Source organism: Quercus lobata, chromosome 10, assembly GCF_001633185.2.
Source record: "Quercus lobata isolate SW786 chromosome 10, ValleyOak3.0 Primary Assembly, whole genome shotgun sequence".
Classification (NCBI taxonomy): Eukaryota; Viridiplantae; Streptophyta; class Magnoliopsida; order Fagales; family Fagaceae; genus Quercus; species Quercus lobata.
The window spans coordinates 21,827,631-21,845,579 of record NC_044913.1 but is presented as its reverse complement, the minus strand read 5'-3'; the positions used below and the strand labels follow the sequence as shown (position 1 = coordinate 21,845,579).

Here is a 17,949-nt window from a genome sequence, read left to right as displayed (position 1 = left end):
ATGGAAGACATGGTCCAGCTCCACTAGTCCCAACTCCCATGCCAGTAGGTTCAAGCGTATATGATTCCTCTTAAAGCAATCCACTCAACCTTTGCCTTACATAATATATGCTATTTCCTCCGAGAATTAGCATTAGTTGTGTTAAAAAAAAAACATTTTTACTTTATCTATTTTAATATATCACTTAATAATACACTTTACATCATAACTTCTATTCTTTCACCACTTTATTTAAATATTTTTTCTTTATTATTATTTTTATACTTTATTATTATTATTATTTTGATTATTTCTTTATTAATAGAAGAGAGGAAAAGTAATAAAATATTCAAATTTTAGCACATTGGAGCATTCACATGAGCATTAGCATTGCCAAATCTAAGGACAATTTGACATTTTAAACCTCAAAACCGTTTGCATCAGAGAATGGTAAACCCAACTATTGCAAAATTTTTTCAATAGTGCTACAGTACAATTCTAAAGTTAGAATTGTACTGTAGCAGTATTCTAAATATATATATATATTTTTTTTATTCCTTTTCTCTCTCATCTACTCTGACTCTCCCACTCTCTCAACTCTGTCCTCCTCGTCTCTCTCTCTCTTTCTCCCTCTCCCTTTCCTCTCTCTCAATGTTGTTTGCTCCGATGGCTTCGATGGGTTTGTTCCGATGTGGGTGTGGTTTGCTCTGATCGGTGTATCATGGGTCAAGTGGTGGATCAGCATGGTGGGCCGTGGGTTATGGGTTTTGGATTTGGGTTGATCTGGGCATTTTTCTGGGTATTTTCTGGGTTGATCGGTGTATCATGGGTCAAGCTCCGATTGAAGTGGTTTCGACTTTTTCTGGGTTGATCATCGATGTTTTTTGGGTATTTTCTAGGTTGATCGGTGTATCATGGGTCAAGCTCCGATCGATGTGGCTTTGACGTTTTTCTGGGTTGATCATCGGCGTTTTTCTGGGTATTTTCGTTGGCTTAGGTTTCAAATCGGCGGCGTGGGTTTCTAATCGGTGGTTTGGATTTGCTGATTGATGGCTTGGGTGGCGGGTCTGGTGGCCGTTGTTGGCTCCAACTGGTTTGATGGTTTGTGTGTGTGTGGCTCTATTGATGGTTTGGTGGTTTGTGTTTATGTGTGGCTTTGTTGATGGTTTGTGTTTGTGTGTGTGTATGGTGATGGGTTTGGATAGGTTGATCGGTGCATCATGGGTCTCTGTTGTGTGTGGCTTTGTGTGTTAAACCAGTGCTAGAGGTTAAGGGAGAAAGGGAGGAAAAAAAAAAAATGACTGTTGGAAAGCCCAGGAAAATATGACGAATCACGCCTAGTCTGAAAAAAAGTAACGGTTAGAAATAAATAATAAAGAAAGATTAAAAAATAATATTTTAATAAAAATAGAGTTTTGGATGCTGGAGGTATTGTAAAATGGTATGGTATAAGTAATAAAGTGACTTTTTGAGATGGTAAAATTGAATAGGATAAAATTCTCTGATGCTGATACTTAAAGGTTTCAAAAGCTAAAAATGTTATTTTTAACATCTGACTCCAAAAAGGCACACTACATTAAATAATAAATATGCTATTTGCTATAAATTTTGACACCCAGCTATAGTGGGCTGCTAGAGAGCAACCCATTGTAGCAGGGTGTTAAAAAAATTATTTGTTTATTTAGACAAGTACATGGTAGTTAAAGGAAAACATAAAGAAAGAATAAAAAAGAATATTTAAATGAAGTGGTAAAATAATAGAACCTTTAATATTAAGTGTATTATAAAGTGAGTAAAAATGGATAAAGTAACTTTTTGAAATACTAAATGTTATATTTTATAGTATTCTTGATGTGAATGTTCTTAGCAGTACCCTTCTAAAAGTAGAACATTACTATAGCTTCTACCAAATTTTTTTTTTTTTTTTTTTTTGGGCATTTAGTGTGCTAAAGCATTTAGCACACGTGATGCTAGTATAGCCACAAGTACAATTAGATGTTAAATTCAATTCTCCCAAAAATTTAAACGATAGAAAATGATAAATTTAATTATTTAATAACATAATTTTAACACTAATGAGGTACCTTCGTTATAAATCAAATTGATATATCTATTTATATAAATTTTAAAATAGGCCATTTTGTAGTTGTATTTTGAGTTAAGTAATGTGTTTGAACTTGTGAGAGATTGTAATTAAATATGTAGGGGCTCGTTTTTCAGCCCAATACCACACGGTGGGTGGGATCTTGGATCAACGGGCCCAATACAATGAATTTGTAGAGAGTGGGCTAAAAGGTTAGGCCTTGGTGAACGAACAGTCGTTAATCATGGTGTTCATGATGATCGCATAGAGGTGAACTGAGCTTATCCAAGAAGACTTTCTCCTCGACATGGTCTGGGTGGCTCTGGTTCTTGGACTTGGTCCCAATCCCCTTTCTGGACTGTTTCTTCCTCCTTTTATACTAGTTTTTTCCTCTTTCCCGAATGTCCACGTGTAGGTTCAGCTTTATAGGGCTGATACTTGTCCCATCAGCCCATACCCAAAGTGGTTGGGGGTGGTTGTAGAAATTGAAAAGTATGGCTCTGTCAGGTGCATAGTACTTAATTGTAGTAATGACAGCCTTTCCCTTGTTCTTTGTCGTTTTAGTACTTTTTTTGTTCAGCGAAATGACCCGAAATGTCATCACCAGGACCGAGTTGCTCCCTTTGCCCTTGGCTACATTTATGGTCGAGGAGGGTCCTTCCCATGGCTGAGGAGGATCCTTCCCATGGCCAAGGGGTGGGCCTTCCTTGGATCGGACCCTGGGCCCAGCGCGGACATTGACATGGGCTTCCCGGTTTTATACCCCCCACAAAATATGACCAAGAGTCTTGTGCCTTAATTGGTTAACACATTCTAATATTTCTTATAGAACCATTTAATATTCAAATTTCCTCTTATTCATCGTACATATTTTCCCTTCATATTGACAGAAAAAAACCCAAAAAAAGAAAAGAAAAAAGAAAAGAAAAGAAGGCACTTCGCTAGTTTTCCTTGATTCGTGTACCATGTTCAAATACCATCCAACTGTTTTTTTGAATCCACTAATTTTTATCTTTCTCAAATGTAGTCATTTTATCAGTATTTTTAAATAAGAACCTAGTTAATTTATGAATATTATATATTTTTTTTTGCTGAATAATGAATAATATTAGATATGTTGACATAATGCTACTTAATTTACAGTTTAGATACATATAAAATATTGAGTAGACATACTGACACTAATCAATCTTACAGTGGTTCACGTTCCTAGTAAAGTAATAAGTAGGATAACATTACTTAAATTTATATTTGATGGACTTTATTATTTTGTGTATTAAAATATATTTACATAAAACTCTGTAAAATACCTCTATATTTTAGTTAATTCATTTCTCACATACAAATAACTAATTAGAAAAAAAAAAAAAAAAACTCACTTAAAGAAAGATTCTAAGAATTAAAATATTATCTTTATCTCATTTTTAAATATTATGATACTAAATCTAAAATATAAAAAATAAAAAATAAAAAAGAGTACAAGAACCTAGTAAACTATTTTTTTATTTGAAAAATATATTAATAAGTCCTTAACTCTTTAGTCCGGGAATCTAGTCAATTTGTGAAGAACTCGTAGAGCACATGACATATACATACTAATATATATATATTTGACAGAGGTAAAATGTCATAAACAAACAAATAGAACCAAAGCATGATTAAAAAAAAAAAAAAGAAGTTTGTCTTTTTTTTTTTTGGATGAGAAACACAAGGTAGAATGTCAGAACAAAAGAGTAGAACCAAAACATGATATAAAAACTAGCATATGCACCCAAAAAAAAAATATATATATATATATATATATATATATATAAAAACTAACATAGGAAGACACATGTATACATTCCAAAATAGAGAGACAGAGTCACATACTGGACCCCACCACTCCATTCAGTGTGTTTTGTTTATTAATCCTATAAATTTGCCAAAGCAGCATAAAGTCAGGGTTCAGACTTCAAAGTTCCCAGCATAAATTTGTCAAACCATTTCAGTGTGTCAGCCTACTTTTTTTTTCCAAATTTAAAGCCAATTCTCACACTATCAGTCACACACACACATTTCACTCTCTGTCCAATCCTGTTTACCTTTTCAGTTTAGCCAATTCACACACAATTAGATGGATTTAGAAGGACCTCCTGCTAGCCATGGATTCTACATGCCTGCTGAGTGGGAACCCCATTCACAGTGTTGGATGGGTTGGCCTGTAAGTACATCTATTTTCATTTTTCCAAGTTTACATGACATTATTATGTTATTCAGGTTGATGGGTCATGAAAATTTACTGAATTTTTCTTAAAAAGAAAAAAAAAAAATTGTTCTTTGCCTGATACAGAATCCATCTTAATGGTAAAGCAGATGTATTAGTGGTGCCTCAATAACGTTTGTGACAATTTTGGATGGGTAGTGATAGTGTGTTTTGGAATTGAGATTTTATTGGAATGCCATTCTTGTGTTCGATCATTTTTCTTTTGTATAATGTTAATTATCGAATTGGTTTTCTGCTTGGATTGTGTGGAGGCATGTGTTCTATAAATATTTATGAATTGAAGATTAAAAGTCATTTGTTTACATTATGTGCTTGCAATGTGCCAATGAATTCTGGCTCATATGTTACTTCCTTGTCCTATAAGGAGTGGAGGGTAAGGTTGTGGGTTCAATATCCACAGGGTGTCTGTAACTTACCAATAACAAATTCTATGTGCCTGGAATGTGGTATCGTTTTTATTTGTAAGTTACACATGCACCCTATGAGTCATATTGTGTGCTTGGAATGTGGTATTTTGAACAATTGACGTTTCCAGGAAACTGTAGGCTTTGTGTACATTTGGTGACATTAAGAGACTACATCTACATTTGATGAGACTAAGTGACTGTATGCTTTTGTACCATTGTAAAAAAATCAAAAAGCCCCTTTTTTTTTGTTTCTTAAAGAAACTAAAATTTGGAGCTTGTTGGCTTTGCCAAGCGGATTAGAATACTTTTCAAATTAATTTAAATGAATTTGATACCTTCCATAAATAAAGATATCACAACTTTGTTCCAGTTCCTTTTACATGATGAATAGATTAAGCCACCACCAAATCTGCCCATGTTTTTCTAACAGATTGAAAAGCACTTCCATTTGTAATTATTGAACTCTGCACTACAGAAATACAATTCTCAAGAACCCTTTTTGATATGTAAATACAAGATGACAACTCATGTACTACAGGATTGAACCAGTGACCTCATCCTTCACCCCTTATTTTTTAGAAGACAAGATGCTATATGGTCCAAAGACCATTAGCTGAAAGACTTTCTGACCTCTAAAATCCAGCAACTTTTGAAGTGGTGTACTTGTAATAGCGCTATGCTAAAACCCAAAAATCTGGGAAATGGGGCCTTAAAGCTTTTCTTTGTGTCTTCTCATTGATAAGTTTTACTTTCTCAAAATTGCAGAGTGATATATAATCTCAAAGCGCTGAATTACTCCCCCCCCCCCCCCCCCCCTTTCCTCTTCTCATTTGAAAATTTTATTTCAAAAAGCTATCCTACTCTCAATACTCATATATCCCTAATAATTTCCATTTTAGTAATCATTGTTGGATATTACAGCTGTGTTGCATGTGTTGTTTGGTTACACTGCATGCATTCCTGGCTAGTCTCACTGTTAATCCTCCTTAAACCTCTCTGAGCACTAAACTATATATATGTATCTATCTAAGCTTTATATCTCCTGATTCTATGTGCAAAATCATAGATTGTACCATGGCATTCTATCTATCATGCATAATCTGTTATGACAGTCAAGCTTCATTTTGAGTAACAGGAACGCCCAGATAACTGGAGAGACAATGCGGTGCATGCCCAACGTTTATATGCCAAGGTAGCATCTGCAATCTCAAGGTTTGAGCCTGTAACTGTCTGTGCAAGTGCTGCTCAGGTTGGTCAAATTTATAAGAGATGAAGATTTAGTCTCATAATTTGTTTTGGTAATGTTCTAAACCAAGTTTGGAATGTGACATTATTAAATGCTCAGTGGACCAATGCACGAAGTCTGCTACCGGAAAATATAAGGGTGATTGAGATGAGTATAAATGATGCATGGTTTCGTGATACTGGACCTACTGTAAGCTTTCCTCTTTTTACTCATTTTGGCATGTGGAGTAGTATTATCATCAGTTTGATATTTAATTTGACCCTGGAAATGGTGTTTTGTGTTTTTATTATAATAGTTTGTTGTAAGGAAGAGTGCATCAAGTTCTGGTGCCTCAGAGCATAAGGTTGCCGGCATTGATTGGAATTTTAACAGTTGGGGAGGTAAGTTTTAGTATGGTCAAATCTCACATCTATCATAGATATAGTGTTTGCTTTCAAAAGAAAAGGAAAAAGGGTTCAACATTTTGCTAGACTTATCATGCTTTATGGGTGTGATAATCTCAGAAATTTAATTTTCTGTTAAGTTCATAGAATGGGTAATGGTTTGTTAACACACTGTATGCAACACCAGAGTAATTTGATGATCCACTTCTGTAAAATGGTAAAAAAGGAAAATGGCTGATCTACATCAGTAATTTGAGGAAATTTATCAGGAATCAAATTTGAGCAAATGATAAGCTTGTTCATGAGTGGTTCTTTGGTAATGTTAAAAGGAAATTATCTCCTGCACTTTGTTTTTTGTCTTTTTTTTTTTTTTTTTTTTTTTTTTTTTTATTTATAAAAATGGACATCAAAATGCTAATTATGACATGTATCGAAAACAACCCCCAAGTTAGTGACTCTAGCTGTATTAGTTAATTTTTTATGATGTCTATGATCTTGTGTGCTGGGTGCCTTCTCTAACTAAAGTTACTCTTAAAATTTCTAGGTGTTGATGATGGTTGCTACCAAGATTGGAGTCTTGACCTCCTTGTCGCTAGGAAGGTTACTGCAGCTCAATAGATCATAGCCTTCTTAAAAAAAAAGAAAAATGTGATGTCTTCCCAAGAAAATTTCTATATATGGTTACTAATATTCTTATCATTTTCTGATAGATTTTGGTGACTGAGAGGCTTCCTAGGTTTCCACAGTCTCTTATTCTTGAAGGTGGAAGCATCCATGTTGATGGAGAAGGTAACAATTTATGTACTGATTGCTTTGTATTTTCAGAGTACTTCTTATGCTTCTTTTGAGATAATTATAAAACAAATGGCTTTGAAATGCTAATAAATTGATGCATTATTGTCCATGTTGACCAAGTAGTTGGCAAGTTGCCTGGTTGTACTGTTTTACTTAAGAGGACATTGCCATATGGATTATATATACATGCATATTTTATTTTATATATTAAAGATGGGGGTATTAAACTCTTAGAAATGTTTTTGGGTATGTCGCCTAATGTAAATGTACTAGTGCACTGAAATGGTGTGGCCCTTTGGGATATTCCAACCTAGAGACTTTTTTTTTTTTTGATAAGTAAGAAAGATGTATTTTCAAAAAGCTGCTTTATGCAAAAAGACACAAAGCAAGCTGAGGTTACAGAAACAAAGAGAAAAACGAAACAAAGAATGAAATTAATTACAAAGAAGAAGAGAACTAAGGAACAAAGGGAGAGAATAACTAGATGTGAGTCCCCAAGCCCTGGACCAGTCAAAAAGAGAATTGCTAAATGAAGCAAGCAGCTGGTCATCAGATCTGTCCAAGTCCTCAAAAGTTTGATGATTACGCTCCATCCAAATATACCATATCAAACACAATGGAGCTAAATTCTAACCGTGTGACGAATACTTCCCCAACCAATTCCACCAACCAAAAAGAAAATCTGTAACTGAGGGACTTGGTTTCTTTTATGCTATTATGGATTTCATTAGAGCTTTATCAATTAAGAGTGATATAATTCTGACTTGATTAATAGAGTTACTGATTATGCTGATAGCTATTGCAACTTCAAGATGACCTACTTAGGTTTAGAAGGTTAGATACTGGACTAATTTTTGGTAAATAGAAGGTTACGTGTAACTTTTTCACAAAAAAGAAGCAAAATTAATGTCTAAAGCTTCTGACATGATTGAAGTTTTTTTTTTACTCCATCTAGGAACTTACAGCACTGCCACCTATTCATTTAAAGAAATCTGTAACTGCAGAGATTACTTTCTTTTACTTGATAATTGTTTTCAAGAAATTAGTTTGCTTTAGAAGCATTCTATGGTGCATCCTTATCCATTTGTAATTATTGTAAGAATCTGAATTGTAGTTCAGGTTCAAGTTGGTTCAGGGCGACCAGACTTCCGAACTTGTCAGTCTTTCAGAACTTTTTTCTTCCATTTTTTAACCCATATTAGTTTTGGCCTGTTTACTTTACCTATATAAAAAATATAAAGTAATTTACAAAACTAGAGAATTTTTGTCTTCCAACTTTTTTGATTTTACCGTTCGTTGCTTGGCACCCCTTCTTCCTCTAATTCTTTCAACATATTCAATTTTGAAAGAACCTATTGTTAAGTGTGAAACTCCTAAAATATGAAGTTTTCTGATTCTAGAATGAGCATGCAATATAAAAGGAGTTACACATTCTTTGGAAATTAAGGGATCACATTTGAAGCATGGGTGAAAGATGCACTTGATTTCAGTTTGTTACATGCATTTTTGGTCCCACATATGTATAATTTTCTGGGTTAAAGCAGACAACTCTTGCTAATTTTAAGCCAGAGATTATTCTAAAATGAGTCAATCACCTCTAGCTAAAATTGCATCTCCTCCCTTTGTAATTGTAAGTTGAAGGGTGATGTCGTGATTTTAAACCCACTGGGTGCATGTGTAATTACCAATGAAAAATGACAAAAAGGAGAATGTACTTACTTACAACCCAAGTTGTAGAATAAAATATTTAAATTTTAAATTTATTGGGGTAATTTTTCATTATATTAATATTGTTCAAGGGCTTGCATGTTGATTTTATTTTTGACACTCGTTCTTTCTCAAACTCTTTTCTCCAGAAAGGTTAGCAAAGACTGTATCATTGATTTAGGTATCAAGGAATGACTCACTGTGCACTTCATGTAGTAAAATTTCCGATCCAGTGCTATTATCCCCTCCCCTCTTACAAAAATTTTCATCAACTTACTGAATACTTCTTCTCTCTACCGATTAAATGGTCTCATTTTGTATTAATTCTGCATTTTTTTCATCTTTCAGGGACTTGCCTTACTACAGAGGAGTGCCTTTTGAATAAAAACCGCAACCCACATTTGAATAAGGAGCAAATAGAGAATGAACTGAAGGCATATCTTGGAGTCAGGAAGGTTATCTGGTTGCCTCTTGGATTATATGGTAGGCAATATTATGTGACTTAATTATATAGCTTAAAGTTCTTTTTGTATTGACGAACTTCTTTGCTCTTGATGCATGTTCTCTCGTTTTTTTGAAGAGTAAGAATTTTTTTTTAAAAAAAGGCTACTTCATGCAAAATGGCATAAAGTAGCCCAAAGAATTACAGACAAATACAATAAAAATTATATACAATGAGATAGAGACTCAATAAACATAGGCACAGAATCTCAGTTCATGAGTCCCCAAGCTCTAGACCAATCAAACAAAGTCCCAACAAAATGAGCTAGAAACTGGTCCCTTGTACTCTCCATATCCTCAAGTGTTCTCCTGTACTGTTCTCACCAAAGAATCCACATCAAACAAAGTGGAACCAAATTTTAAATGTTCGACGAACTTTTTCCCAACCAATTCCTCCAATCAAACAAAAGATCTTTCACAAAAAAATGCTCTTAATGCTTGTTCCCTGTTTGAAGGCTTTAACCTATTAAGGGTGTGAGGGCTTGATTGTGAGTTTTTTGGTAGGAGACTACTTGCCAAGGCTTTGTAGGAAAGGAGCCTTGGACAAGGCTTTTTAGGATGGGCGAGTGCCATGAAAGAGTTTTATTTTTATTTTTATTTTTTATTTTTTTTATAATCCGCCTCTAGAAGCAATCGGTAAGGGAATAAGATGAACAGCCAAAGGGGCACCTATTTGCATCTGAAAAGCAGTACTATCTGACCCTCCCTCACTGCTTGTCATAGTCAGCTAGTGAGCAATCCCAAGAAAGCTAGCTACCAAGTATTTCATATTCCCATCATCACTAGCTTAAACTGACGAATGAGAATGGAAAAAATGTCCAAGCCCCTCTACATGGTGTTTTATCTTATTATCATGTGTACAAGATTTTGTGTCTTCTGCAATATTGGGTGCATGCTTTACGCGGCATCCATTGTCATTCACTTTTTGGATTTTATTGCTCTCTTAAGCTTTATATTTAACCTCTTGGGAGGATATGGTGTACCCTCCTATGTATTTGTTTCATTAGTGATGGTGAGATGGTGGTGGTGATAGTGATGAGGTTAGTAAGGTGTGCCTAGCTTCTTACTTACATGGAGGGGTTCCATTTAAAACACGTATGCTGGTGGAATCAGAAAGAGGATTTCGGCCCCCCATATCTCTTCATGGATTAAAAACTCCACCCTCTTATCCAAAAAAACATAGTTTTCTAGTTTGAGAATTCTTGAAATGGTTTTTTCTATCCAGCAAATTCCTTTGTTAATTTTCTCATTCAAGCCCACCTTTCTAGAAATATGTTTGCACCTGCAGCAAATATTCAAACACAGATAGGATTTGGTCACCTTTTCTATGTTTCTTGAAATGTAATTTACATAATGTTAAACAGGTGATGACGATACTAATGGTCATATCGACAACATGTGCTGTTTTGTAAAGCCTGGTGTAGTTCTGTTGTCCTGGACCGATGATGAAAAGGATCCTCAGTATGAAAGATCTGTAAAAGCTTTTTCTGTTCTTTCCAATGCTACTGATGCCATTGGTAGGAAATTACAAGTAATTAAACTAAATGTACCAGGGCCACTTTATATGACAGATGAAGAGGCTGCTGGAGTAGTTCAGGTAAATATTTAATAGGCCCAGAATCTTCCCTCTTTTTTTTTTGGGGGGCCCGCTTTTTTTGGGGGGGGGGGGGTGATGGGTTACTTAAAATCTGAAAATGGCATTTACATGGTTCTGTTATATGATACTTAAATGGTTGAGGTTCATTCTTATATTTGCATGAATTGAACTCACTTTTGCTCATCTTTCTTGTTGTTCGCCAGTAGAATTCTTTACTAGTTAAGAAGATCCACCATTGTTATATATAAGATTACCTTTATAAAAAATATATGCTAAAAATGTTTAAAAGAAGTTGTCTCTTTTCTTTGTTGTGGAAGCTTTTAGGTAAAAAATTTTGAAAAGATGAAAAAATTGAAGTAAATTTTTTTTTTTTTTTGATAAGTAATAAGATTTATTGATATAAAAAATGGACACCCTAGTACACGGAGTGTACAGGGGTCAACAATCAAGTACAAAAATTACAAGAATCAAGAAAATCAAGGAAAGAGGTGAATGATTGGTTTTGCAAAGCAACTAACCAATCCAATAAAGTTCTAAAGAAAAATAACTTGAGGTCTGGTATGGATCTCTCATTATCTTCAAAACACCTACTATTTCTTTCCCTCCAAAGACACCACATTAAACAATGGGGGACGATTAACCATATATGACCATTTTGATGACAACTAGGCCTGCCTTGCGAGCAAGCTAGGAGCCTCACAACGGACTGCGGCATAACCCAACTTACTCCAAATAAACCCTAGACCATAGACCACAAATCCATAGCAACCGGACAATAAAGAAAGAGATGGTCCACCGATAGACCACAGATCCATAATTTTTTTTTTATTTTTTTATTTTCTTAATTGTTGAGTTACATATGCACCTAGTGAACCCACAACCTCACCCTTTGCAATACTTTTCTAGGGAAGGAGGTGTCACTTGATTTAGAGCTCACTAAATGAACTGAATGCAGTGTTCTTAAGAAGAAGGTGTCATTTGATTTAGAGCTGACTAAATGAAATGAACTGAATGAACTGAATGCAGTGTTCTTAAGAAGAAGGTGAAGAGGCTGATGATTGGAATCAGTTTATTAGCTATCTCAGATAAGATATTGTATTTATAAAAAAAAATAAAAGCTAAAAATGTTTAAAAAGTGATGTCTCTTTTCTTTATTAAGGAAGCTTTTAGATAAAAAAGTTTGAAAAGGCTAAAAATTGAAGTAAAAAAAAATTATTTATTTAACTGTTGAGTTACATAGGCACCTAGTGAACCCACAACCCACCCTTCATAATACTTTTCTAGGGAAGGAGGTATCATTTGAATTAGATCTCATTAAATGAACTGAATTCAGTGTTGTTAAGAAGAAGGAAAAAAGGCTGATGATTTGAATCAACTTCTTAGCTATCACAGAATAGATATTGTATTTAAAGCAATGTGCCTATTACTTTCCTTCCAATTGTTTTAAAAGGAAGCAAAGTGATATACATATTGGATAAGGAAAGTGGTACATATATGAGAAGATTCTTCCCTTTTTCTTTGCAATGGTCTTTGACCAAATGGCATCTCCTGCCCCCTCAACTAATGATTGAAGTTGGATCACCGGTTCAATTCCTTATGGGCAAGTGATTTGTATTACCTATAAAAAAAAAAGTTCCTTTTCTAGCCTAGATTTTCGAGGATATTCTTTGTTTGTCACTTTGTTCTGATTGAAAACAAAATTCAACGAAAGAAATTAGTCCATGCTGCTTGGGTGCTGTTGTGTGGCATTGTTTATCTGTAACAATGGCCAGTTATCTTTTCAAAGTGTGGCATTGTTATCAACAACATATACACACTTTTTAGTTGTCCACGCACCAGTAACAGGAATTTTCAAATTGCATTCCTAGGACCACTTTTCACTAGTACAAAACTGTAGTAAAATATGTCACAGACTTTTCCTTTTAGCCTCACTGCCCTGAATTTAGCTAAATACCAATCCCAGATTTAAGTGACAACTGGACAATGAATAAATGTTGTTTTACTCCACTCTCACATATGAATTATTCAAGAGAAGTAAGTTACTGGAAGATGGTCCACAGCGGCTTCTGGTCTGGAGATTTGATGCATATATCTTTTTTGTCCTACTGTCACTGTAGTTCTTTTAATTAAGCCACCCTTAGAGAATGCCTGAGAGTTCAATATCTTGTAATTCCCTGTTCTCTCTGATCATGAATGTTCCTGCAACAGGATGGTGAGGCTAAACCAAGACTTCTGGGTACAAGACTTGCTGCTTCATATGTGAACTTCTACACTGCCAATGGAGCAATCATCTTACCACAATTTGGGGACCAAAAGTGGGATGATGAAGCTTTTCATGTTGTATCTCTAGCCTTTCCAGATCATGAAGTAAGCAGTTCAATTTACATATACAATCCCTATTCATTAATTCATAGAGGGGTGTGATAGCAGCTTGTGCAGATAAATTGTTAAATATATTCTAATTGACTCATTGACTTGTTAACTAAAACTCTTATCTTGTAGATGATGTTTTTCAAAAAATGATTTAGATTCTAACTTGTTTTATTTTACTTTTATGAGATTTTTGGATAATAATAGCGAAAATAATTATAGGGATAAACTATAATAAGGCATGCCCCATCATGTTTGATCAGGCAACACCCATTTTTATACATATCTGTGAATTTCTGTAACAATTTAGGCTATTTAATAGATTAAGGACATGAGTGAAAATGAGTGTGACCTATCAATCTTAATGGGGATGCAGCCTCTCATAGTTTATCCTGTAGCAACAGCTACACAAGTTACATAAAGTGAAAATTTTTGGAAACAAGAAGATTTTATAAGGAACTGGAGATGTTTTTCAACTTTTAAGATTAACAGGATATAATAAATTCAGGATGAAATTCTCTAAAATTAAGTACGTTAGTCTGAAATTTGAATTTGTTTAAACTTTTTACCACTTGGGAGTTAGGTGTAATGACTTATTCTGTGATGTTCATAACCTATAATCATGTGAGGACATTAATCTGATTCAAAGACGAATCCCTATATTGTAAGCCTTAAATATATAAACTATACACCAATGCTTTCTGTAGCCTAAATGGTTAGTGGTCATATAAACACTCTCAAGGACAAAAGTGTGAGGCTTGGTACTGATCATGATGGTGTTGATATTTAGGAATATATAAGATATGAAAAACCTGACAAGCATGTGACCGTCTCCTGTAGAGTGACTTTGAATATCATATTACTATGTGCAGTATTGTTTCTTATGCTAGTAGAGATTACTTGCAATGATCAATTTAAAAAATTGGGTCCTTGCACTGGTCGTTCGGAAAGGGAGGTGTCGTTCGGAAAGGGAGGTGTCGATATTGGTTTGGGGGCATATTCAAGCACAATATGTCTCTTACAATGCAGTTGTACTACAAAATAATAGTGGGGCATTCATTGATTAGCAATCACTGTTCAAAAGGAAATATTAATAAAAGTAAAAGGTTTGTGATTTTCCTTTCCTTAACTGAAATCCTAGAAGTGGTAGGCCTTAATCCCAGCTAAATTGTGGTTGGTGTCATGGATCTCCTTTTAAATGTTTGAGAGAGCTCACAGTTTATCCCATTCTGCTATTTTGTTGAATATTACATTGTACTCTTCATCATCTCCATGTCTAATATCCTAGTAGTGATATAATAATATATGTATGGCCTTTTAAATTGAATTGATGTTTATTTTTGTTGAATGTTGGTACTGAACAAACCTTGTCATATTTGGTGTCTCAGGTGGTACGAGTTGAAGGTGCGAGAGAGATTGTTTTGGGGGGTGGAAACATACATTGCATTACTCAACAACAACCAGCCATTCCAGCCTGAATTGTGAATCCGCACTAGTTACTTATGAGTTCTGAGCATTGGCATGGATTTATTAGTGTTTGTATTACACTAGCTAAACGATAAACACATTTATTTATATAACTTTCATTTTCTTTGTGGTGTTTGGGGATTATTCTGCATTGAGATACCAATCTGCAATTTGCTTGTTCATGTTCCAAAAATACATAAGTATGCTATACGATGATGACAAAGTCTGCAGGAATTCCTTCCCTCGCATGGGTTAATAGAAAATCTATCTTTTGCATAGAGTGAAATGTAATAAAGGCTAATCATAAGTTGTATCCATAAAGGGTTGTTTGGCAACCCGAAAGTTTGAGTCTTTTGATATACTTTTCAATTGTTAATGATTGCTTGATGAGGCACTTGCAAAAGTTGAACATCTCATACTATAGAGTTGCACTACTAAAACGTGGAAATCTATATAGAGCACACATTATTCCCAAATCACCCTTTGACAAAAACATTAACAATCTATGATATAAATCAAATCTATTTTTTTAAAAAAATTAAGAATTCTCTCAACTAACGAGCAAAATGCAGATTGCAGATTGGTATCTCAATGCATACTGGAAGTTATTACAACAAGAGTCTAGGCTGGGTAATCTAAAAAACAGATTATTGCATGCCAGTTGGTTCTAGCAAAAATGGCCAAAACTTTAGGTGGTTGTTTTTGTTTTTGTTTTTTGTTTTTTGTTTTTAATACTTTGTATAAGGACCAGATTTGAGTCCTTTAGCCCAAAGGATGGATTTCGGCCCAAAAAACTCAACACAATGAATTTATAAAGAGTAGGTTGGAAAAACTGGGATTAAACGAGCTAGATGACCAATAGAGTGGGTTGCAATCACAAGAACAAAGAGGCAAGACGGTTCTACTAAAGAAAATTGTTCTCGGTAAAGTCCGAGAAGATCAGTTCTTATAAATTCCTTACAAGTTTAATTACAGAGTTGGTTCTTGAGTGCTATGGTGTCTCTCCTGTGAATGTTCCAATCACCTTTCTGTGGTGGGTTTTTCTTGTTATATAGTCCCCTTTAAATGATCTTAGCCTTCCACTTGTTGGTCATTAAAGCCTCTACTTAAGTGTCTGTCCTATCGGACACCCTCTCAGGCTCCTTTGTGCCTTAGGACGGCCAATATAGCCCTGTCCAGGGGTTTTCTCCACATTAATGCAACCAGAAAGTTAGTTGCTGAGCCTCAAATGCGGTGTTCGCAGCTTTTTTCTTAGATATTTTAGGACTTCTCTTTGTATTTTGTTTTTGCAATGCTTATCCGTGCCCTCAGAACTTCCGGGAACGTCCCTTTAGACTGCAGACCACCTATTCGGACCTCGGCTTCGCTTATCCTAGGTGACATTTGTCCTCGGCTTACCCTTCTGTGCCATTATGACCAAAACTAACCTCATATTCCTTTGATAGCGTTTAACCCTTCTCGGGAGATCTCTAGTCCTTGGCTTGGGCCTTAGGCCCAATACATACATAAACAATGGGCTCCGGGGTCCAATGCCCCTACACTTTGTATTTGTCTTTGTTATTATTATTTTTTTAATTAGAAAAAAAAAAAATCAAAATGGCCAAAATGCACCAAATCCACTATCAAGGATTCATAGCCCACCTTAAAAATTTGGGACTAAAACTTTGTTGTTATTAATTTGTTTTTCCTTGGTGATACAAAGATGTGGTAGATAGCTAGCAACGTGCATGCCTATACTGATGGTGGTAGCTATAGGTGATATTGTTGATAGCTTACTGGTCATATGGTTATCAAGTCAAATTGAACGATGGATACTGTAGGTAGTGTAGCTTTAGTTTACTGTTTACTATAAGTAGTGTAATTGTTTTTATTTGGTAGAGATTTAATTTACCCATGCTAAATTTAACCGGGTTGGGTTAAGAATCACGATTACCTGGTTTTATTTTACACGGTTGGGTTAGGGGACGCATTTTGGTATTTTGCTATTAACTGGGATATTTTAGACTTAGCAAAAAGGAATATTCCATGAATCAAAAAATATTATTAATTTAAAGTAACATATTGAGAATATTTGTTCATTTTCCAACATAAAATAGAAAATTGATTGATTTCAAAGATAAGAGAAAATTGTGAATTACCCAAAACCAAAACATGAAGGGAGAAAATATTTTTTTTCCAAAAAAAAATTTATGATAAAGTTATAAAAATCAAGAAAAGCGTAATAAAATATATTAAGAGTATTTGATCATTTCTCAAATATAGAAGAGAAAATTCGTTTGTGGAATAAAGAGTCAATGAGCAAACTTCCTACAACTTTCCTAACTCACTATCATGAACAGAACCAGGTCCACACGTCATTTAAAGTTAGTCACCAACTTTCCTAACTCACTATCCTGCTTCTTTCTGAGAAGTTTGCCACTCGCTTACTCCTGTAAGGAAGTGGCAAACTTTTCAGAAAAAAACAGTTGCTTTTAATAGCAAAGTTATAAATGCTATTTTTAATATTATTTCTATAGAGGAATTCGAGAGAATTTCTAATGTTGAGGTTGCTCACATTGCGTGGAATATTCTCCAAACTGTGCATGAAGGCATAAAGATAGTTAAGATTAACAAATTGTAGCAGTTAACTACTAGATTTGAAAGTATTAGAATGTCTGAAGATGAATGTTTTGATGAATTCTATGCTAAATTGAATGATATTGTTAACTCTGCTTATAATTTGGGTGAAATCTATGATCAACCTAAGATTGTTAGGAAGATTCTTAGATCTTTGACTAAGGATTTTAGATCCAAAGTGACTGCCATCATTGAAAGTAAGGATGTGGACTCCATCCCTATTGATGAACTTGTAGGATCTCTCCAATCCTATGAGTTGGACCTACCTAAGACAAGCAAATTCAAATCAATGGCTCTTAAGTTTGTTGATGATATTGATGTGAATGGATTTGATGATGAGCTCTTTGCTATAGAGATTGCATATCTTGCCAAGAACTTTAGATACTTTCTTAGGAACAAAAACAGAAGGGTAAGAGGTAGAAACAATGCTGAATCTAGAAATTTTAGGAGGAATGAATCCACTAAGGTGAATAATACTGAAAAACCTAAAGAAAAAGTAGGTCAGACTTCTAATAATTCTATAGGTCAACAA

The 17,949-nt window shown here is 34.6% G+C and overlaps 1 protein-coding gene across 1 annotated transcript; it reads left to right on the top strand.

Moving 5' to 3' along the window:
• Positions 1-3,991: 3,991 nt before the first annotated feature.
• On the top strand, positions 3,992-15,035 carry LOC115965552 (agmatine deiminase-like). Its single transcript, XM_031084797.1, has 10 exons — positions 3,992-4,265; positions 5,871-5,984; positions 6,081-6,170; positions 6,277-6,361; positions 6,909-6,964; positions 7,075-7,153; positions 9,215-9,349; positions 10,732-10,964; positions 13,173-13,331; positions 14,723-15,035. The coding sequence occupies exons 1-10, from the start codon at positions 4,179-4,181 to the stop codon at positions 14,810-14,812; spliced, it is 1,128 nt and encodes a 375-aa protein (XP_030940657.1). The 5' UTR covers positions 3,992-4,178; the 3' UTR covers positions 14,813-15,035.
• Positions 15,036-17,949: the final 2,914 nt, after the last annotated feature.

What these genes read in the sequence shown, in the direction of transcription:
- LOC115965552 (XM_031084797.1), top strand. Translation starts at nt 4,179, where the DNA reads ATGGATTTAGAAGGACCTCCTGCTAGCCATGGATTCTACATGCCTGCT. An exon ending in TTCGTGATACTGGACCTACT is followed by an intron (nt 6,171 to 6,276) that starts GTAAGCTTTCCT and finishes TTATTATAATAG; the next exon opens with TTTGTTGTAAGGAAGAGTGC. An exon ending in TAGCCTTTCCAGATCATGAA is followed by an intron (nt 13,332 to 14,722) that starts GTAAGCAGTTCA and finishes TTGGTGTCTCAG; the next exon opens with GTGGTACGAGTTGAAGGTGC.